Source organism: Cordyceps javanica, chromosome 3, assembly GCF_051103115.1.
Source record: "Cordyceps javanica chromosome 3, complete sequence".
Classification (NCBI taxonomy): domain Eukaryota; kingdom Fungi; phylum Ascomycota; class Sordariomycetes; order Hypocreales; family Cordycipitaceae; genus Cordyceps; species Cordyceps javanica.
In genome coordinates this window covers 4,778,401-4,800,506 of record NC_139297.1, presented here as the reverse complement: position 1 = coordinate 4,800,506, position 22,106 = coordinate 4,778,401, and the positions used below count along the sequence as shown (strand labels likewise).

The window sequence follows — 22,106 nt, the reverse complement described above, 5'->3', positions numbered from 1 at the left end:
CAGGGTAAATATTTCGCGCAATAAGAAAGAAGGAAGCTGCCGTTATAGATTGGCAGCACACATGCCACAGTCTGACTCTTGATACATACTCTGGAGCAGGGAGACGTCATTGTAGAATTTTCAAATGACGTACATCTCGCCGCCTACGTATATGCCTAAGCACCAAGAAGAAAACAATCAAAGATAGACTCTTCATTGAATGCTATCGTACAGAGTAATCTGCAGTGTGACACTCTTTCGAAATCACGGTGCCTGGCGGCCTCGTGTCCGGCCGCCTCATCTCCGCTCCGGAGCCTCGCCAAGCTGGATTAGGATATGGCCGGGCCGAAGCAATTCTGCTGCCTGGACTACATGGCAGCACTATATCAGTAGCATTTCAGCCCCGGTTTCGTTTGACGACTCCTTGTAGGAATTATCCTCGAAAAGCCAACCACAAAAAAAAGGAAAAAAAGGCCAAAGACAAGAATGTCACAGCCACTTTTTAACCCCCAAACGACCAACGCCTTGGAGCTCGCGCAGCTCCTCAGCCGGGGCCGAATCACCAGCGTCGAGATTGTGCAGACGTATCTCGCCCAGATCGAGCAGCACAACCCGGGCCTCAACGCGCTCATCTCGCAGCCACCACGGGAAAATGTCCTCCGTGCGGCGGCGAGGCTGGACCGGGAACGCGAGGACGGCAAACTCCGCGGGCCTCTGCATGGCATCCCCGTCATTCTCAAGGTGACTTTTTTTACCTTGCCTACCTACCCATCTGGCCCTCTCCCATGCCCCCCCGGCGTAATTGGCAAACGAGAGAAAGGCAGGAAAAACGCTAAACGATGTGTGACAAGGACTGCTTCACGACGGCTTCCGACCTCGGAATGAGCACAACGTGCGGATCTCTGGCCCTTGTCGGGGCCAGGGCGCCCAAAAATTCTGCCATTGTGCAGAGGATGCTGGACGGCGGGCTGATCATCCTGGCAAAGTCCAACATGACCGAGTTTTGCGGCATGAAGATGACGTACATGATGCCAGGCTGGTCCGCGCATGGCGGCCAGACGTTGTCGCCCTATGTCCGCGTCATTGAGAAGGACGAAAAGATTTTGGGCCATTCTGTAAGGCGTCTACCATGAACCCCCTGCGAGACATTGTCCTTTTATCATTCTATTATTTCGCCATTCTTTGCATTGTTCTTGTTTTCAGTTTCCTTCTCAAAGCACCCCCGCTAAATCTGATTTGTTTTTTTTTCCTTCCTAGGCGCCCGGCGGCTCGTCCACCGGCTCCGGCGTCTCCGTCTCGGCCGGCTTCGCGCCGCTGGCCATGGGCACCGAGACGATCGGCTCCATCATCACGCCGGCGAGCCGCAACGCCCTGTACGGGCTCAAGCCCACGGTGGGCGCGCAGGACGCGACCGGCATGTTCACCATGACGGAGTTTTACGACAGCCCCGGGCCCATGGCCAAGTCGGCCGCCGACGTGCGGGTGCTGGCGGGGCTCCTCCTGGGCAAGGACTTTGACGCGCCGGACGTGGGATCGTGGGAGGGCCTGCCGGTCGGCATCGTGGACCCGCGTCTCTGGACCCTGGACGAGTCCATGTGTCGCCAGCATCCCGGCACCGCGGAGAACATGGTGAGAATTTCGTGTGTGACCAAAGGGCACACCACATTTGTACATGAACTTGACCGGGAAGCGCGCTAACAGCCGTCCGTTCTCCCCGCAAAGGTCGAAGAGTACGAGACCATGGTAGAGACGCTGCGAGGAAGCGGATGCTCCTTGCAGTACCCCTTCGCATTGCCGGATCTCAGCGGCTTCCCAGATACCATATCACTTGCGCGTGAGTTGTGCCATTGGCGAGAAGCATGATACCGTCGACACTTGGCAGCTCGCTAACGCAACTGGGGATGCAGACTGGGAATTCAACAACATTTGCCTTCCCAAGTTTCTCGAGGCTTTTGACGACTTTCCGATTCGCAGCGTCAAAGACATTGTCCAGTTCAACCAAGACCACAAAGAACAAGCCATGCCGGAGCGTGAGTGACCAGCGGCCCCTCCTCCCCTTCCCTTCTTCTATTGTCCGGGCCATGTTCTTTTTCTGACAAGGGGATTGGTCATGCAACTAGCATACACGGAGCAAAACGACCTCATCAAGGCCATGAACAGCAACGAGCCGGCCGAGACCGTGGACGAGATCAAAGCGACGCTGCGCGCCAAGGCCCGGGGGGTGCTCGACACGGCTTTCGACGAGGCGGCGGTGCGGGTGCTGGTGGGTACGTGCGACTCGGCGTTTTGCGTGCACGCGGCGGCGGCCGGGTACCCGGTGTGCGTGGTGCCGCTGTCGACGCTGAGGTATAATGGCCGGCCCTTTGGGGTGTGCGGGATCGCGCGCGGGGGCGACGAGGAGGCACTGCTGCGCTTCATGGCGGCGTACGAGGCGGCAATGCCGGGGCGGGCAGTGCCGGTACTGTGATGTCAGGAAGGGGGGAGGGGGGGCATGTTTTTGTATCACGGCGGTTGTGATTGTACGTTTAGGAGAAGAAATACTTTCCCCTGGCCCTCAACTTGTAAAAAAAAAAACAGCTGGATCGCAGAAAATTAGCCAGTTGTGCATGCCTGCACAAACTGAACACTTGGACTAGGCAGCAAAGATGGGTTCGTGTGTGTTTTTTTGGTCAAATACGGTTCCGGGGACGGCCCGGGGACCGTGTGGTGGGGGGGGCCGGTATTTGCCCATGCTGACGACCCACAACGGGCCGTAGGTTGACATGGTTGCAATTCAGTTCTGATGTAAGAGGAGTGCTTCTTGGGACTACGTGTTTTGCCATTATTGGAGAGAGACTGGGCGATAGAGAAGAGAGAAAAAGGGGGCAATGATATTTGATATTGGAAGCCAAGCATTGCATGACTGGCCTGAAATGAGGGTCAAACGAGAAAATACGTCCGGCAGGTTACATGGGGAGGGGGAGAAAGGGAACTGTCACCGCATGCGGTTGCCGGGTGGTTGGTTCGGTAGTCGAGGGCATATTGTTGCAGCCATTTGGATACTACTACTTCAAGTAACTTAGTAAGTATGCTCCAATCAGCCCGTGTCATGATGGCATGCGCTGCTGACTGCAACGTGACGATGATTCGCTACTGGCGTACGTGGTGCGTCGAGAGAGGCCCTGAAGCCAATTAGCTACAGTACATGGTAAGCAGGTAGCTACCTACCTAGGTAGGTAGTTACAAGGTACCTGTGCGTACTCGGCACACGTTAAGTAAGGAGGGGGGGTTGAAGGGGGACGCGCTGGGGGGGGGGGGAACGCGCCGAGAGAACGCGCATCTTACTTTTACTTAAATTATGAAATATAACTATTGGTCAACTAATGCCTAGTTACCTACCTTGAGTAGGTTAGGAGTCCTGCCGAGTAAGTAGCGCGAGTCGATTCAGTGCAGTACCCCAAGAGCAGCCAAAGCCGCCCAAGAAGGTGCCTGACGTTTGGTGTACCTCGCAAGAGCCACAGTGCTGTAACACGACCCGAGGAGAGTGCTAAAAGCACCTTCTGTCCAGCGGGGTGGCTCCGGCTTGCTTTGTCGCCGTGTGAATGGTTGGGCCTGGTACAAGTGCTGTCATGATTGACCTCTGCTGGCCTCTCCTGCAAGCTAGTACCTACTGAGTAGTACGCCGCAGGTAAGTGCCTACCTTAGTACCTAGGTAGGTACCCAACCAACCAACTTACTTGCCTAGGTAGACTACCTAGTCCTACCTAGGTACCTACCTACCTGCTACCTAAGTAGATGACTAGGTACCTACGCCTAGCTGCGCATGCACAAGGCAAGGTACCCAACCTCAACTCTCTTTCATCTCCAAAAAGATAATCACCCAAACGCCTTGTTCTCTCTCTCTCTCTTTACGCCCATCACCGTCGTCGCCCTTGCGAGGCCATCCGATTGTGCCCCAGCATCACCACTACTACTACCACTAACACCACTATCATCATCATCATCTCGCGCCGTCTTTACCATCGCCTAGTGCTCGTGTCCAACATCATCCTTCCCCGCTCGAAACCAGTGGCAAAGGGCGGCCGGCCCTTGGCGGGCGACTCGCTCTCTCTCGCTTCCTTTTCGCTCTCTTTCATTCACTCCCTTCCTCTTCCTTCTTCTGCTTCTGCTTCTTCTTCTTCTTCTTCTTCTTCTTCTCCGCCCAACAAGCTCTCCCACACGCGGCGCGGCGCCACAGTCTCGACCCCGACATTGTCCCTGTACAAATACCGCTCCTCGCCAGACCAAACAACTCGCCAGCCCCCCCTCCCGTCGTGTCCATGATCGTTGACTCGCCATTGTAAAGTTTTCGTCTTTGCCCTCGTCGCCCGCTCGCCATCTCTCATCTTTTCCCAGTCATCTGGGACAAGCCACCATGCATGGTAACCGTATGTGCCAAAAAAAAAAAGCAGCCCACACACTACCACGGACAATTACCACCACCAACCACAAACTACTTACGACAAACCCACCCTTTTGCTGCATCAAAGCTCCCCCTCCGCCGCCCCTCCCCCCTCACTTACCCTCCCACCAATCGTCATAGCTTCGTCGTTTTTTTTTAAATCCTTCTGCCTGCAAAGCGGGCTCAAACAATGATTGCTGACTCTCCTCGCTCAGGCGCCAACACCACAAACGATGATGGCGAGAGAGGGCGTGGCAAGCTTTTGGCTCCCCTCTCGCTGCCCAAGAACCGCAGCACCGGCAGCCTCGCCCTCTCAGCTGACCCCGACCGCACCCGCTTTCGCATGTCCTTTGAGGGCTCATCATCTGGTGCTGGTGCTGGTGCCGCCGCCGCCGCAGCCGACCATGACTTGATGACCAGGTCAGTCATTTTGCCCTCGTTTTTTTTTGCGTCTGTCTCGTCTTGTCCCATCTTGTTCCATCTTGTCCCATCTTGTCCCGACTCGCTCGCTTCGCCTCCCCTATTCATGCCGTGTTTGCTTTTTAATTAAAAGAAAACCCCCCCTTCCTCTCCGCCCTCCCCTCTCAAAGAAAGCCCTTGGAGCCGCAGCAACCACCCACTGACTCAGTCCTCCATGTGAAACGCGGCCCTCATGTCGTGTCGCCGCTCACCATATTATGCCGCTGCTAACATTTATCTTAAATTGGTGCAGGCCCTCACCCGTCGCCGACCACGAACATGGCCTTGGCCTCTCTGGCTTGCGCCGCATTCGGCAGCATCCTCCATCGCGCAATCCCACCATGCCAAACTCCAATGCTTCGTCTCGTAGCCCGTCCGTCGTAACTCTCTCCCGCTCGACCTCGATGAGTGCTACTCTTGCTGCCCCCGCGCCGCTCTCCTCCATCGCCGCCCCTCCCGCCTCTCCCAGCTTCTCCGAAGACGTCTCTCGCTTCCCCACCGAGTCGCTACATTCCTTTTCCTTTGCCCACCAGTCCGAAGACTTCCTCCATAACCGTCAAAATGTCCTCAAACGATCCCTCGAATTCATCAAGGACCGCCTGGGCATGCCCCTAAACACCAACCAGGCTGGTTTGGCCAGTGCCCAGGCCAGACTCTCTGGCGACCTCGAGGCCCAGAGCATGCTGGAAATGCTCGCCAAGGCCCAGATCATTGGTGCCAGCAACCTGCCCAACCCAGATGCCACCTTCGCCGTGCCCCCGCTCACCGGGCCCCCAGACGTGTCTGGCGACAATATCTTCGAAAGGCAGTTTACGCCAAACGTGCTCAGCGAGGAACCTGCCACCATCCACGAGGAACCCGAGGACCTTGCCACATCACCCAAGTTCCTGCCTTCACCCCCGCACAAGCACCAGCAAGATGATTCGCAAAAGTCGAGTAGAACCCCCACAGACGAGAGCAAAACGACAGCCACCACATCGCCGCCTAGCTCCCGGCCAACGAGCCTGAAACGCACCATGACGGATACCCTGTCCGTCGCCCTCAAGGACAAGCTCATGGACACCATGGCCCAGCCATTCATGGCCGGCCCTACATTGCACCAGGAGCCGAGCCTCTCCCCCATCCTCACCCAACAAGCGTTGCCCTCTCAAAACTTCCCGGGTGCCATCAACCCTGCTGTCCACGGTCACACCAACAGATGGGTTCCCGCAGCCCAGGCCATCTTCACCACCGAAGCCAAACCTCCTTGGACCATCCTCGCCGCCAACGATCTTGCTTGCTTAGTTTTTGGTGTGACTAGGGCTGAAGTCCGCAAGATGGGCATTCTCGAGGTCGTGCAAGAAGAGAGACGCGCTTGGCTCGAACGAAAGTTGCTCAACAAAGACGACAGCGAAGACATGCAGGATGCCACCACTGACATGTCCCCTGCCAGCTCCGCCGCAACCGTCCTGCTCGGCGGACGCTCCGGCATTACTGCCCAATTGCTAAACAAGCCAAACTCGAGATCACAAACGCCTCAAACTCCCCGGAGAGCGCAAACCGTTCATAGTGGCGACATGGAGCCGCCCAAACTCCGCGGCACTGAGGCGCACCACACTGCAGCTTCTCGAGGCGTTTTGCTCTGTGGCGATGTCGTTCCCATCCAGAAGCGCAATGGACTGACCGGTTCTGCCAGTTTGTGGGTTAAGGAAAAGCGTATTGGCCTGATCTGGGTTCTCGAGGAGATTCATGAGGACGTCGCCACCATCGAGCTAGACGAAGAAGGCATTGTAAAAGTTGTTGCCGGTGCTACCGAAACTATCTGGGGCTTCAAGTCTGTCAAGCCAGGCATTGATATTGCAAGTCTGATACCCCGAATTCCACGTCAGGGCTTCGATCCCACCCAGGGTGAGATTGACTTTGCCCAGACACGGAAGCGACGCTATTTCACCTGTCCCAACTACCGAAAAGTCAACATTCCCTGTAGCGTCGAACAGGTACAAGGAAAGCTTGAGCTCAGAGTTTCCACCTTCCCGCACATGGCTGGCATTATAGTCGTCGACCCCACCAACTTCACCATCCGTAGTTCCAACTCTGCCTTTAGTGGCGCCCTCTTTGGCTTTGAGAAGCCTGCAGGCACATCTATAAATGCCCTGATCCCCGGCTTCGACAAGATTGTTGAAACCCTGACCGAAGAAGACGGCTTGCAACTACTTGATGGCATGGTCATCCCAGAGCATCGCTTCAGACGCGCCGCCGCCTTTACCGCAATAAAAGAACACAGACCCAACGCCGCTGCATCATTTTTGCAGCCCAATGGACTCGCCGCGAAACATCGCGACGGTTCAGACCTCAACATTGACGTTCAGATGCGTGTCGTTGAGAGTGAAAAGCAGACGGAGGTTTCGCAAGAGAACCTTGAGGAAGCTGTCGACGACGACCACACCGACGTATCCTCGACACATCCGCAGATCGAAATGGTCTTTGCTCTATGGATCACCTATTCGAGACACATCCACGCAGTTCCCAACGTACTAGATCCGGCAAAGCGTATACCTTCCGGCCCGCCAACGCCTCTGCACCAACCCTCGCCCGGCCAGACCCCTGTTCACTCGCCCATGGTTTTATCTGACACGGAAGCCGACGAAACGACACCCGCTTCCGCCTCACCCTCCAGCATGTTGAAGATCAAAGATGCCGCGCGCAAGGCTGCGGCGAGGCTCACAGGCAAGGCCCTATCACCGCCCAAGGCAGTCGCCGCGCAGCCCGTCCTGACCGCGGCAGAAGAAGAGCCCAGCAAGGCTACCATAGACGACTACACCATCTTGGAAGAGATGGGCCAAGGCGCCTATGGTCAAGTGAAGCTTGCTAGGAACAAGCGAACAGGCAAAAAGACAGTTCTCAAATACGTTACAAAGCGACGTATTCTTGTCGACACCTGGACGCGCGATCGCAAGCTTGGCACTGTCCCTCTTGAGATTCACGTCTTGGACTACCTGCGCAAACCCGAATTTCGGCACCCCAACATTGTGGAGATGGAGGGTTTCTTTGAGGACGACACCAACTACTATATAGCCATGGCGCCTCATGGACTGCCTGGGATGGACCTTTTTGACTACATCGAGCTGCGATCCAACATGGAGGAAGCCGAGTGCCGCAGCATCTTTGTTCAGGTAGCCCAAGCTATTCACTTTCTCCATACCAAGGCACTCGTCGTGCACCGCGATATCAAGGACGAGAATATCATCCTGGACGGCGAGGGCAACATTAAGCTCATCGATTTTGGCAGTGCCGCCTACATTAAAAGCGGACCATTTGATGTCTTTGTGGGCACGATTGGTACGTTTTGAACCTACCCTCCCCCTTCTCACTGCCAATTCCGTTTACTAACGTGATACAGATTACGCTGCCCCAGAAGTCTTGGCTGGAAAGCCCTATGGCGGCAAACCGCAGGACGTGTGGGCGCTGGGTATTCTCCTGTACACCATTATCTACAAAGAGAACCCATTTTACAGCATCGACGAGATCATGGACCGTGACCTGCGCGTTCCATTCACGATGAGCCCTGAGAGCATCGATCTCATCCGGTGCATGCTGAACCGCGACGTGCCCCAGCGCGGGGACATTTCGCAGGTGCTGGAGCATCCCTGGTGCAAGGGTGCTTCCTCGCATTGATCAATAGAAAAACGAAACGAAACGATATTTATGGGATACTTTTAGACGAGCAAAGAAACTCGAACAAGACACACGACAACCCATCCACCTATCTCACTCACGATACCCTCCATCTACGGATATTATTATACCCCGTTAGTCATCAATCAAATTCACATATTTTACACATGCATGACCTATTGTCGAACTTCTTCAGCACCATAATACGGAATGTTTATTACCGTAGTTGTAAAATAGTAACAGTCGCTCGTTCTCGCGTGCTGATTCTTGGTGATGCCACTCCGTCCAGCTATGATGCACCTTTGGAATGCATTCTTGATATTTCCCGTTCTCTCCTTCCTAATTTGACACGTCATATCTCATCAGTACTGGCCGCGGGAAAAGTTTCACGGGACGAAGGAGAACAAGAGACACTGAAACAATGGCTTGCCTTTTATTCTTCTTTGTTCACACTTTACAGTAAATTACCCCCCGGGGTAGAGGGGAGTGGGGTATTAATATTGATCTACAAGGTAGCAAGCAGCATCATCGTCTCTCGTCCCCAACCAAACCCGTCGACCTTTCTACTGCTAATGACCACCTGCACTTCCTTAGTGGTAGTTGAGCTCTGGATTCGCCCGAAAGTTGCACTTGCACCGGCACTCGGGCACGGGGCACTCAACGTGGCGAGCGAACCACTGGCGGGCGTGGTCCAGGTGCAGGACGTGCTCGCAGCGCATGCAAAACGTCGGGAAGCGGCCGGCCATCCTCGTCTCGTCGCGCTCCTCGGGGCGGTCGGAGCGCGGCACGCCGACGACCTCGAGGCAGACGACACACCGCGGCAGGTGTCGGCCGCAGTTGGGGCAGCTGACGCCCGCGTTGATGCTGGTTGCGAGCAGCGGGTTGCGGGACTCCATGCTCGATGACGGCGGCGGCGGCGGCGGCGGTCCGGTCCCGCTGCCGCCGCCGGCACTGCCGCTGCGGTGGTGGTGGTGATGGTTGTTGTGGTGGTTGGCCAGGGAAGTCTCGGCGTCGCAGTAGATGCAGCGGAGGGCGATCTGGCGCGAGGGCGGCTTGAGCAGCGGGTTGGAGCCATCGCGCTTGGAGCGCTTGGTGGACTCGACCTCAAACTTGGTACGCTGGAAGAAGAAGCGGTGCCGCTGGAGCAGTGCGCGGTAGGCATTGCGCCAGGCGCGGCAGCGGAGGTCGTCAATGTAGCGGGGGTGGCAGAGAGAGAGCACGAGGGTGGCCGTCTGGTAGTCGTGGAACTTTTCGACGTAGGCGGCGAAGACGTCTACGAGGCGGTCCGAGATGCCGGTGAGGACGATGGCCTCGATGTCGCCCTCGGCCGCGGCGCGCGCGACCTGGTCGTCAAGCCAGCGCGTAAGCTCGTCGTCGTGAAAGTTGCGCACAGCGACGTAGGCGCGGTCGGCGAGCGGTAGCGAGCGCTGGTTGGCGACGAGAGACCAGTCACCGGTGGCGATGAGGGTCGAGATGGCGCGCAGGTACGGATCCGTCTTGGATGCAACCGCGTCGTCAAAGTCGAGCTGCTCCTTGGCGAGCTGCTTGCTCCCGCCGCGGTCGATGAGCTGCAGCGCGAGTGATACAAACAGCAGTTCCGGGTGCGTCGCGCTCGCCCGCTTCAGGATGGCAATGGCGTGCCGCACGTCGCCGTGGAAGAGCGATCGACACGCCGTCATCGTGTGGATTGGCATCGGGTAATCCGGCGATGGGTCCCGCTCAAAGCCCTTCGGGTCGTTAGACTCCGGGTCGCCCCAGCCGCAGACCTCAAGGCACAGCTGCCGCGTGTGCGGACGCTTCGTGAAGACGGTATCGAACCGCGGGAATCGCCGCTTCTTGCAATAGGGTCCGATGAAACGCTCCCACTGCAAGGCGTCGGGGAGGTTTGTGGTCCCTGGGCTCACCCTCGTTGTTGGGTTGCGTCCTGGTTTGTTAGACTTGTTGGGGGATAGGCTACGTTTATGGCTGGCTTACCTAGGTCATTGGTCCAGATAGCGTGGACACCGAGATAACTGAGATCCGTGCCGGACAGCACTAGACTGTTGTCGTAGGCGGCCAATTCAGCATCTGTCACTTTGTCAGTAACATCTTGTGAGCTCGCAAGCACTGGAACCTACCAGCTATCCAATCCCAAACATAACGCTTCCACGGATCATCAGACACAATGTGCCTGTTGACCGTAGGGTCGAAGAGGTACTTTTCTTTGGCACGGAGCAGCATGGCATGATCCACCACGCTCTGTGCCTCGCTGGGCAGGCCGCTTGTCGTAACAGTTCCAGCGAGAAGTGCTTCGTGAAACTCTCTACATGACTCAACGCTATTAGTGGCCAGGGACAGCTCATTTGGCACACGTGATCGACCTGCGGTCGAAGGGCTCTTTGTTTCCAAGTCCTTGATGAAAGTGCGAACGGACCGTAGCTTGCCGGCAATGGTCTTGGATGCAAAGAACGATTCTGGCAGTGGCGTGGCAATTTCGTTGATGTGCTCAACCACAGCACAGCTTGGATCTTGCTTCTTGAGTGCTGCATCGATGCCCTCTTTGACTGCAACTTTGTCAGAACCGAAGATGGGAACATCGTGCAACGCCTGGTCTACAAGCGTGGCAGCAAGAACTTCCATGCCATGTTTGAAGTCAAAGTGCATTATATCTTGGTATGAGTGGCCTGATTCTAGGCCGCGATGCGGTGCTTTCCACGGGATGAGCTTGTAGGCGTGATCTGCAGACGCAGATGGCATTTCCAAAATGTCAAATTTGCCACTGGTTCGGAGAGCCAATAACCTGGGGTTGAGATCAGGCGATCCCAGTGTGACCCAGTCAAAAGATACAATGCGGTCATTCTTTCGCGAATTGTATCTATATGACAAATCGAGCTCATGAGATTTCTCCACGTGAAGCAGTTCTGGTCCCTGTTCTGTTGTTATGCTAGGAGAAGGCGAATCCTTCTTCGTGTCGAGAACGCGCAGTTCGCCGGTTCGTGAGAGAATGGCCAATAGGCCACGCTGGTTGCGACAATAACGGAGTGATCGAATCATAGAATGTCGCTCGTCTGCAATTGAGGGATCATGATCAGTCTCAATTGCTTGGTCGAGACGCAAAGCAGCCCCCCATGGCATGTCATCGTCTTCCACAGTCTGCACATATGCTGTTGATGCCAGAGGACGGTTGCTTGCCCGTCGATCCCAGATCATCACGCCGGGATGATCCAGGCTGGACGATGCAAAGTAGTTTTGATCAGCGTAATCGATGGCTATATTGTTGTTACATCTCGTGTGAAAGGTAATGGCCGGGTTCGGATCACGTAAGTCGTGTATCCTGACCCCATGCGACTTGATACCGGCGACGAGTGTGTGCGGGCTGTCTTCGAAGAACTTCAGGCTTGACACAGAGACGCTGGGTTCCAAATGTGCAACGTTGTCGACATGATCGTGGGCATCGGCTGGAAAACCTCGCATAGGAGGATCTATCGACGATAGGCGAGAAATATCCCAGACGTGTAAGCTCTGGTCCATGCGTACACGATCGAGGCCGACAGCCAATAGACCGGTGGTATTGAATGCGACGGCGTGACAATTTCTCGCCATCTTCAAGCCTAGCTCTACGAATGCGTTCGAGCCATCATCAACTCGCAATAGATTCACGACACCTCCACCGGTACCGATCGCAATTAGACCGGGGTCACAAGGTGACCAGTCGTATGTCGTTAGCGGGGGAAAGTCGTCATGCCGAACGCGCCTCACGTAGTCGAATCTGCCGTTTCGCGCAAAGCCATTCGCCTCGTAAATCTGGACATAACGGTGCTGTAGATTGACCTGGACAAAACTGTCCAGCTGTGGATTGGCAGTCCACTTGATGAGGCCTGGCTCTGGGCGGTCCATTTTGAAGTCGATTTATGCCCGGGGCGCAATCAGAGATGCAGCTGTTTGCATCGAGTGAACGGCGTGCTCGGTGAAAGTGCGTTTCACTTATTAACCTTGCCGCAGAAAATGCAGTTTCAGTGTCAATGGCCAATATTCAAGGCCATTGATTCTGCGTGGCGCCTGTCGCATTGTCCGGCCACAGGCGTGTGAAGTCCAGGTCGAGATGCGACCGGGGTACGTAGGTAAGTGATGCAAGCTCAGCCGACAGCTGCGAGTTGGGAGCTTCAAGCGAAACCCCACACAGCCTAGTCCAGCTCGATGCCACACGTGATGGGCCCCACTACGATCTTTATCAGCTTATCGGCCAAGAATTATACCTAGCCTGTCGAAAAGTTCCAAAATATTTCTAGACGTCGTTTGCGGCTACCCGAAATCGCGATTTTTTTTGATAAAGTTTTGACGACGTAGTTTATCAGTTCGTTTTTCCTCGAGAAAGCCCTACTGAAGGCTTAACAACAATCTTTCAGGCCATGGATGATAATCGCCGAATTCGCGGCCCTGGCGGCAACACCCGCCAAAAGTATAGTGCGGGCAGACACAAGGCGAAGCAAGGTTCAGCGGAGTGGGCGAAGAAGAGGACGAGAAGCATTCAGCGCATGATGGCCCGAAATGAAGAGATTCCGGCCAACCTACGTAACGATATGGAGCGCGAGCTAGCCGCCCACAAGAACACCATTGCAGACAAGAGCTTTCAACGGCGAAGAAGCGCCATGATTTCGAAATACCACATGGTCAGATTTTTTGGTGCGTCGCGTGCGAATTCAAGCAAAAATTCCCAGCTCTTTGCTGACAATTTCCCCTAGAGCGCAAAAAGGCAACGCGCCTGGTTAAACAGCTGAAGCGCAATCTTGAAGCGGCAACGGACGACGAAGAGCGCAGCAGACTTCAGGCCGACCTACATATTGCCGAGGTCGACGAGGCATACACCATGCATCACCCTCACGCCGAAACTTACGTTAGTCTGTATGGTAATACCAAGAAGGAGGGCGATGAGGACGAGGACGATGAAGAGGGAGAGAAGAAGACACCGGCCGCAAAGGCTGCACTTGCTGCGGAGCGCCCACCTATGTGGAAGGTCGTGGAAAAGACTATGGAGGAGGGTCCTGATGCCCTGAGACAACTCCGAGAACGACGATCATCAACTGGCGACACAGATGCGAGTGCAAATCGCTCCCGATCGCGCGACATCAAACCTGCGCCGCGGAAGGAGAGAATGGCCAATGTTATTGCCAAACAGAAGAATTCGAATTATAGCGAAAAGGCGACGGGCGGCAGTAAGGTGGCTCCTGCGACAGCTGGCCAACAGCAGAACGGTTCCAAGACAGATGGTCTTAATCGTCGGGAGCGCCGCCGTCTCATTCGCGAGGCGATGGCTTCTACTGACAAGGAAGATGATGAGGGTGGTTTCTTTGAGATGTAGTGATGTCATCTCGGTTCATCTGCATATTGTGTCATTTCTTATCTATTAGCGAATGCATTTTCTGGTGCTCTCGACGGCTTTATAAAGAAGGGCTAGGTTTTTGTCATGGTAGGGGCCAAACAATTTGATGATTCAAAAATCGATTCCAAGTGGCAGGTTCTAGCCTGCGAGCTCACCACTGACTGACGTGCGAAATCAGCCGGAAACTGTGCGTATCTATGTACCAAAATGCGCCAAACACCAACATATGCAGAATTGGTTCCTTGTGGAATGATTTTCCTGATGTCTAGTCATTCTATCGTTTAAAACAAGGAGCTTAATAAAAGTCAATGTAAGGCTAAGCACTGTTTAATAAAACAGATTCGTTCCTGTGCTCAACAATCTTGAGAAATGGATCGAGAATGTTGGGATCCCGTAGACCAATGGTTATGTCGTCAGGTAGACGGCCAGAACGGTAAAGTGCCTGCTTAAACAGTTAGCACCATGGCTCTTATTTGTGGCGAATGACATTAGCGCAGCGTAGTCTTACATTTTTGACTTCGTCAAAGCTAGCTTCCTTTGCTGTATACTCGCGAATAACTTGCTCGGTATTGAAATCGACATAAATGCGAGTGTCGCGGATTCGCACAATAACATTATCCAGGCGCATGAATAGGCGGCACAGAAGCAGCATGCGGTGTTCATGAACCCTCAATTTGGCGCTGTAGACAGATATGCCATTGTCATCCAACTCGCTCTCGTACAGCACCACCTCATCAAAGAACAGAATCGGATCACGTCGCTTCAAGAGTTCAATGGGTATGGCGTCACTGCTCTCCTTGAGCTGGGCGCCTTGTGCTGGGCTTTCTGTTCCGGCGTACGTCGTCGAGTAGCTCCAGTCGTATGGCTTGACAACCTCCTTGATCTTTTGCGTGGTGCCCTCGCGGGTGCTCTCCCAGTCCCGCGCGTAGGCCACCTTGAGCATGTGCTTATCCGTCTTGTCCACGGCATCGAGGGCGGCGGGGGTTGTGAAATCGATGGACCAGCCAGACGGCGCGTGTGCGACGCTGACAAGGTTGTCGCCGAAGATCATCTCCGGCATCGGGATGCCGATGCGCTCCGTCATGGCGTCAATGGCGCCGGCCTTGGATATGGGTAGCTTCCGTGTGGCTATACGAAAATTTCGTTGTGAGTGCGTCGTCGTCGCGGCTGAGAGCGACGCCGGGGTCGGGAACGGCTCGTTGGGCGAGGTGATGTGATTCATCGCGGAGGCTTCGGCGATAGGGCGGCTCGGGTTTTTCGACACGTGGGTTTTTTTAGTTTTTCAAAGGCGCGCCCTGAAGATACTCAGATACCATATAGTGCATGTGGCTCGCTCGAGTCCGGAGTCCTGTTGCCGTACGGATGGACAGCTTGGAACAGCAATGTGGCGGGAACAAGGTTGCTCGTGGCTGGAGGGGCAGAAACCTTGAAGCATCCACACCCCCGGCCCGCTGGTACGCCTTCCTCCCCCACTTTCGACGTCCATGAACTTGACGGCCAATAGCGTATCACCAAGATTGAATTATTCACATTAACCTATCATAAGAAATATATCCATCATGGTGATCCAAGCCTCGGTTCAGTATAACAATGTCTCGAGCTTGGCTCTTTGTCCGTTGTCGATGCAGCAGGCCTGACTGAACAGGCCCAACAAAGCCTGTCTACAAGCCACCAAAGATATTTTACGATTGTGAAAACTACTTTTTAGCGTTTCTGTCGTTGTATAGACTCATCGATGGTACCAGTTACTCATCTTCGTTACGGTTCTAGGAGCCAAAAGAAGGCCTGTTCCTAGAGCCAGAAAAGTATCTTTCTAAACGGGCAGCGCTATACGATTCTTCTCTGCCAAAGCACTCAAGATGGTAGACGGTACTGTAATTAGGTTTTCCTCTTCGCAGAGTTTAAGTATTTTTTTGAACTCTGATAGATTGGCGCTGCCGGGCTGTGCAATCTCCCCCGAGCCTACACTTCAACTGGCAGCGCTACACATTTCTGTCTGCCAAAGCACTGAAGCTGGCAGACGGTACTGTCATTAGACTTTGCTTTTCGAAGAGTCTAATTATTCTTTTTTACTTTGGTAGAGAGGCACTGCCGGTCGATAAAATCTCTGCCGACCCTACACTTCATCCCAGATTCTTTTACTTGGGAAATCACGATCCCTGCCAGTAAGAGCCGCCTCATCACAAAGCTAACAATCAATTGAGTCCTCTTAACCAGCACAAACCTTTGGCACGAAAGCCTTGAAACGTTTTAGCAATGGGAGACTACGGCCTGCCCAAGCAGCTGAGCCACGGCAGGACTGCCGTGGGCTCTTTCGCCCCCACGGACAGCGCTGCTCCATGTCAAGAAACTAAAACCTGGAAACAAATGTTACTTCAGGCCAAAAAGTACCTTTCTGAAAAGGACAAAATGGTCCTTTATCAGTCGTTTTGTACAAAATATCTGGGGATGCAGCCTCAATCGCTGTGCGACCCTTTGGGCTGGTACGTCAAGTTGAGATCCCATGGACACTTCCTTGGTCAGCTTGGCAATTCGGTATTGGAGTGTGAACGATGCGGCGCGCTCTATAACCAACACCTAGAGGAGATCCAGGGGTACAAGGGAAACAGCACCTTGCAGTTTTCCTTTGCCTTCTGTCCTCGGAACGAATTCGGACAATGTTCCGTGAAGGCAACTGATGAGTGGATCGAAAGTCAAGGAAGGATCGACTCACACTACAGCACAATTGCGCAACAGACCATGGAACTTTTGGAGGATTCAGTGGACCTCGAGCAACTGCTCTCGGCAGTCCTTGGCAAGGACATCGTTGTTCCTAGCAGCGAGCACATTCTTCATGCGGCTTATAAAGCTCTTCGAATCCTCTGGATCCGAGCTTTCACAGCTCGCCTTCCAAAGCAAGAAGTGAACCAATCTAAGGCTCCCTCGGAGAGAAATGGTCAACGTGGCAAGATTGTCGATCCTGCCGTGGCTAGCATGCATCAACAATTTGGCAGCCCCTCGCTCTGGGGGGACCTTCGATTTGATCTCCAGCTTCTACGAGACGGCCACGTTACGGAGCCTGACATCGTATACCTTTATGGTATGAAGACGGAAGCTCTGGAACTTATCGTGAGCGAGCGCCTGGTGTTGGAGGCCAGCTGGCTCAACGCATATGCCGGAATGCGTAACCGCGTTGATGATGACCATTACTCACTGATGCGCACCGCCTGTCAGCGTGTGGGCACGGCAATGAGCAGAGTTTTGGATGCCAACATTGCTGGACTCAATGTGAAATTTCCAGACGCAGAAAAGTACGCCTTCAACGGCCTGCGCTTCCGCGAGCTGCATAGCGCTTTGTCTGCAAACCTGACGAAACTACGGGCCAGAGAACGCGCCTTCGACAGACCACTGCCTCCGAGCCACTGGAGGGATGCAACAACAGTCTTCAATCACAAGCGTGTATTGAGGGAGTATATCTGAGCAGCAGCCAACCTTCCAGTGAGGTTCAGTAAGTTTCAAAGCACAAATCAACCTCGATTGCCTGGGCACAAGTGGACGTGTTTGAATTTGGAGTGGGGTTTAAGTCGCGCTGTTGGAATGATGTTGAATTTTTTTTTCTTGGATTTAAATTCGTGGAATCGTATTGCTTCAGGTTGGATCGGTTTTATGTTGGATTGGTTCTAATGTTGGATTGGTTTTAATGTTGGATTGGTTCTAATGTTGGATTGGTTTTAATGTTGGATTGGTTCTAATGTTGGATTGGTTTTAATGTTGGATTGGTTTTAATGTTGGATTGGTTCTAATGTTGGATTGGTTTTTACGTTGGACTGATTTTTATGATGGAACGGTTTTCATGTAAGACGAATTTTTCAGTCCAACAGGGTTCAGAATTGGATACTATGTGAGGTTTAATTCAGGTTGTTGATTTTTTTCTTTGTCATTTGAGCTAACCCTTCGAACTGCGTCGACCTGTATTTTGCCCTCGTGTTGCAGGAACTTTCAGGTCGGAGTATTGTTCTAGCTCGATAGCTGGAAGTATTTGAGTCGGAAGAAAGACGAAAAGACGGAAAAAATACAGAAACGAAAAAAGAAGTGGAAGAAGTGAAAGAAAGGATAGAGCAATGAGGGCAAGAGCCAGTAAAAGTTATTCAATATGTCTGGAGCTGGCCGCTCCCACCGCAGTTGACGTACCAACAACTCATCATTTTTTCAATAGCTAGTCTACAAGATAGAAATTAAATTAGGACAAATTTGATAATACTATCATCATCTATTTCGTAACCTCTACATGTATGTAGATACCATTGCCATTAAGTAGTGGTGGTATCTTGGATATGGGGCGTGGTTGCTGCGCCAACGGCATCGTGACCAATTGTTTGGTTTGACCCAAGTGCTCCGCAACCCGATCCGCCGCACAATCCACCAGCGTGCCCTCCCCAGAAAACTGGCAATCTTAATTTCCTTTTGAAGTTGACAATAATTACTTTCTGTCTGCTGCAGACGATCAAGTAACAATAACCTTAGGCGACTGGGCAATCCCTTGTTATCCTCCCGCCTCTATCGACTCGCTTCGCCTCCGTTCCAAGCACGCTTACTCGACCCTATCCCGTCTTTCTGATTTCACATCGGAGAGCAGCTTTTTGGAGCAAACATGGCGGCGACCCGTACTCTGGAGGCTCGCTTCGAGCGTATGTCGGTGATGGACGAGAACGACTCCGGATACTCCAAGACAAAGGTATGCATGGGATACGGCTGGCAGGCCAGTGGCCACAGACAGGAGCGATGACGGGCAGAGAATTCTGATGACTCTGTTCCTCTCTTACAACTCCCCCGGTCACGGCTCTACGCCAATTACACCTGACACTTGCCAAGATACTAATACACAAGGTGCCGCGCATTATAGGTTACCGCGACTACGGCACAGCTACCGCACGGAAACAGTCGGACGAACCTGTTCAAGGTTGCTCTCCAATCACACGCGGCCAGCAATCCTGTCTCTGCATCGGTGACCCTACCATCACAAGCCATCAATCGCAAGCTTGTGCAGCAGCACCACCATCATGCCAGCCCCAAGTCTCCTCCCGCTCCGACCCGAAAAGCACTCCCGTCCTCGTCCTCGTCCGCCCGCAACTCGGAAGAGTCCTCGGCGGGCACTTCCGAGGACAAGGCAGCAGCGATGCTCATCGCGCACCAGCCCATGATGCCCAAAGAGTTCCACCTCGGCATGTTCGAGATTGGCCGACCATTGGGCAAGGGCAAGTTTGGAAGGGTGTACCTGGCGCGAGAGCGGACAAGCGGCTTCATTTGCGCCCTCAAGGTGCTGCACAAGAACGAGCTGCGGCACGGGGGCGTAGAACGGCAGGTCCGCCGCGAGATTGAGATCCAGAGCAATCTGCGCCACCCCAACGTGCTGCAGATGTACGGGCACTTCCACGACAGCAAGCGCGTGTTCTTGATCCTCGAGTTCGCCGGCAAGGGTGAGCTGTACAAGCACCTGCGCAAGGAGAACCGCTTCCCCGAGTGGAAGGCCGCGCAGTACATTGCGCAGATGACCTCGGCGCTGCGCTACCTGCACCGCAAGCACGTCATCCACAGAGACATCAAGCCCGAGAACATCCTCGTCGGCATACACGGCGAGCTCAAGATTTCAGATTTTGGCTGGAGCGTGCATGCACCCAACAATCGCCGCAAGACCATGTGCGGCACGCTCGACTACCTGCCGCCCGAGATGCTCCGCCCCGGCCAGACGGACAACTTTTACAATGAAAAGGTTGATCTCTGGAGCCTGGGTGTCTTGACATACGAGTTCCTCGTCGGCGAAGCGCCGTTCGAAGATACACCGACTATGACCCAAAGGAGAATCGCGAGGGCGGATATGTCGGTACCGTCATTCGTGAGCTCAGAGGCCGCAGACTTGATCAAAAAGGTATGCACCAACCTTTTCTTCACCCCTTTACTCTATTTACTTTACACACATCGCTTGTTACTCCGTTCGTCCCATCATTTTGGGTCCTCTTTTTGCTTGCTCCCTGAAACCTTGAAAGTACCGAAAGATGCACTGTGCAGGGTGCAGATCAACAACTCAAAAAGACCACAAAAATACGCAGTCTTTACAGCCCGGATACTAATCGTGATGTTCTGCAGCTCCTCGTTCTAGACCCCGAGAAGCGTATTCCTCTCGACCAGATCCCGCAGCACCCTTGGATAGTGAAACATTGCGTCAAGGGTGAGCGGGTTGCGAATAGGGAAAAGTCGTATAAGTGAACTGTCTGAGGCGGCGATACTTATGACGTAGTTACCTAAAGACTAGGGCCACCAGTGTCGGGACTGCTCAGCAGTAGCGCGATGCGCCTTTTTCTCGGTTTTGGTCCAATAATTTTTTATTTCTATTTTTTTTGCCAAAGGGGTCATGGCCAGACAAACATACCTCTTGGAGTACTTTAATAGGTTGACGGCACCAGGAATTCTGGGGTGCCCATTCAGGCAGCATGTGAAGGAGTCATTCGGGTCTTTTCCGGTCGAGGTTTTGTTGTTCTTGGTTACATTGATTTATATGCATGCTACTACACAGCCTTGTATACGAAACATTTTTGTATTTTATTCAATTTACTCATTTCAAAGGGAACCTGATTTCTGATATGGCCTTTGTAACTTGTAGGCATTGCGAGCTGGAGGGGGTATCGTCAACGTCGTATTGAGCGTTTAATGTACAGTTGTAAAAAGAAGAGGCTGGCTGGCCGAGTCGGGCCAACGGACCAGGTGAGGACAGGCAAGTCAGCCTGCCAGCCAGTCAGCTAAGCCTCAAACCGACATGTAATATAATGGTACAATATACAAGTAAGCTAAACACAAACTTGCATGAATAGTGTCCTGTGAGCAACGGCGCCGAGGAGTGCGGAGGAGTACAGGTAGGCTATGCTCCCGTGTTGCTGGATGTTTCGCACCCCACCTCTATCGATATACTTCGTCAAATGGTCTAGTATCCGAGAAGCACGAGTCCCAGACTTGGTTGACGACTTGCGTGGCTTGGACATCATCCTTGCACCGTGGACGGGACATGACGGACTGGATGGCACGCCTGCGGACGCAATCTTGAAACTGCTGGGTTAGAGTCAAGTTACCACGGGTAAAAGCTTCGCGAGTCCAGCGACATTCACCGCTGAGCATAGAAGCGCGAATCTATTTTACAGATAGGTTGAAAAGGAACAGAAATGGTTAGCTTAGACGTCTGGGGGACGTGGTAGTGTGAACTGGCTGCATGGGGGAGGGGCAGGGTGCGTGGAAGAGTTTGTGTCTGTGTGGGAGGATATGCAAGGTCGGAAGAGGAAATGATGTACACGTATGGTGTGACAAGGGAGGGCAAGTGAGGCTCGGTAGTGCTGGTGCATATTTGACGAGGGAGAATGAGTAGGATGGGTGATGATGAGAATGGGAGAGACAGCAGGCTTGTGAGTGAGTTGAGCATCTCATATGTTTGTTTACTACGTACCTCGGTACATGCGGCGTGCCTGAGGTCCTTGTCACCCATCCAGTCAACGTTCCAGCGCAGGTGATCCCAGGCATGCACCATCTCGTGGGCGAGGGTGTCCTCGAGGTGCTTGCGGTCGCGGATCTCGTTGGCACAGAGGAGGATGCCATGGCCGGGGCTGAAGCCGCCTGACTGGCGGTGGACCTGACCGTCATCCTCGAGTCGTGCAGGACAGCGACGGCACACGACGTTGGAGGCGTCGAGACGACCGTTGAGGTCGGCAATCTTTCCTTGGAGGAAGCGGACGACGGGGGAGTAGGCAAAGAGCCAGTTGCGGTAATCCTCGCAGCGCTTGCAGTCGCGCTCCTCGTGGACCTTGTAGCGCCATTCACGGTAGTGGAACTGGCCTTCGCGGGTCATCTGGCCGGAGAGGATGCGGAAGTAGTTCATCCACCATTTTGTTTGGGGGTCGAAGCCGGTGCGGGCGGGATCGTTGAGCACCTGTTTGGGGGATTTCGCCGGGCTGGCTGCGGCGGGAGCAGCAGCAGCAGCAGCAGCAGCAGCATCAGCCCCTAGACTGGCATCGGGGCTGGGAGCGCGAGGAGGAGGCGGAGGAGGAGGAGGAGGCATCAGGCAACTGGCGAGTTGTGATTGTTTCTTTTGCCCAGTCCGTTTCCCTTCGTCCTTGCGGGAATTGCGACGTCGACGGGCTGCTGCGAGGCGCAACACTAGCGGAAAACCAAAACGAAAAACGACACTAGATTAATGAAACCAAACAATAGAAGCAC

The 22,106-nt window shown here is 53.8% G+C and overlaps 8 protein-coding genes across 8 annotated transcripts; 5 read left to right on the top strand and 3 right to left on the bottom strand.

Moving 5' to 3' along the window:
• Positions 1 to 465: 465 nt before the first annotated feature.
• On the top strand, positions 466 to 2,446 carry V2A60_005628 (uncharacterized protein; the record flags this gene model as incomplete). Its single annotated transcript, XM_083256937.1, has 6 exons — positions 466 to 720; positions 831 to 1,094; positions 1,237 to 1,608; positions 1,702 to 1,813; positions 1,887 to 2,009; positions 2,100 to 2,446. 6 exons carry the CDS (start codon positions 466 to 468, stop codon positions 2,444 to 2,446), a joined length of 1,473 nt encoding a protein of 490 aa, XP_083113063.1.
• Positions 2,447 to 4,372: 1,926 nt separating this feature from the next.
• V2A60_005627 (serine/threonine-protein kinase) lies at positions 4,373 to 8,512 on the top strand (the record flags this gene model as incomplete). The annotated part of the gene is made up of 4 exons (XM_083256936.1): positions 4,373 to 4,385; positions 4,615 to 4,819; positions 5,112 to 8,176; positions 8,238 to 8,512. The coding sequence occupies 4 exons, from the start codon at positions 4,373 to 4,375 to the stop codon at positions 8,510 to 8,512; spliced, it is 3,558 nt and encodes a 1,185-aa protein (XP_083113062.1).
• Positions 8,513 to 9,102: 590 nt separating this feature from the next.
• V2A60_005626 (uncharacterized protein) lies at positions 9,103 to 12,388 on the bottom strand (the record flags this gene model as incomplete). The annotated part of the gene is made up of 3 exons (XM_083256935.1): positions 9,103 to 10,436; positions 10,487 to 10,579; positions 10,630 to 12,388. 3 exons carry the CDS (start codon positions 12,386 to 12,388, stop codon positions 9,103 to 9,105), a joined length of 3,186 nt encoding a protein of 1,061 aa, XP_083113061.1.
• Positions 12,389 to 12,900: 512 nt separating this feature from the next.
• Positions 12,901 to 13,850, top strand: V2A60_005625 (Efg1 domain-containing protein; the record flags this gene model as incomplete). Its single annotated transcript, XM_083256934.1, has 2 exons — positions 12,901 to 13,174; positions 13,234 to 13,850. The coding sequence occupies 2 exons, from the start codon at positions 12,901 to 12,903 to the stop codon at positions 13,848 to 13,850; spliced, it is 891 nt and encodes a 296-aa protein (XP_083113060.1).
• Positions 13,851 to 14,187: 337 nt separating this feature from the next.
• On the bottom strand, positions 14,188 to 15,093 carry V2A60_005624 (TIP41-like family-domain-containing protein; the record flags this gene model as incomplete). The annotated part of the gene is made up of 2 exons (XM_083256933.1): positions 14,188 to 14,313; positions 14,380 to 15,093. The coding sequence occupies 2 exons, from the start codon at positions 15,091 to 15,093 to the stop codon at positions 14,188 to 14,190; spliced, it is 840 nt and encodes a 279-aa protein (XP_083113059.1).
• A 1,034-nt stretch (positions 15,094 to 16,127) lies between these two features.
• Positions 16,128 to 17,330, top strand: V2A60_005623 (uncharacterized protein; the record flags this gene model as incomplete). Its single annotated transcript, XM_083256932.1, has 1 exon — positions 16,128 to 17,330. The coding sequence occupies one exon, from the start codon at positions 16,128 to 16,130 to the stop codon at positions 17,328 to 17,330; it is 1,203 nt and encodes a 400-aa protein (XP_083113058.1).
• A 1,171-nt stretch (positions 17,331 to 18,501) lies between these two features.
• Positions 18,502 to 20,114, top strand: V2A60_005622 (aurora kinase; the record flags this gene model as incomplete). The annotated part of the gene is made up of 3 exons (XM_083256931.1): positions 18,502 to 18,585; positions 18,754 to 19,776; positions 19,995 to 20,114. The coding sequence occupies 3 exons, from the start codon at positions 18,502 to 18,504 to the stop codon at positions 20,112 to 20,114; spliced, it is 1,227 nt and encodes a 408-aa protein (XP_083113057.1).
• A 687-nt stretch (positions 20,115 to 20,801) lies between these two features.
• Positions 20,802 to 21,948, bottom strand: V2A60_005621 (peptidase M76 family-domain-containing protein; the record flags this gene model as incomplete). The annotated part of the gene is made up of 2 exons (XM_083256930.1): positions 20,802 to 21,029; positions 21,340 to 21,948. The coding sequence occupies 2 exons, from the start codon at positions 21,946 to 21,948 to the stop codon at positions 20,802 to 20,804; spliced, it is 837 nt and encodes a 278-aa protein (XP_083113056.1).
• Between the last annotated feature and the right edge of the window lie 158 nt (positions 21,949 to 22,106).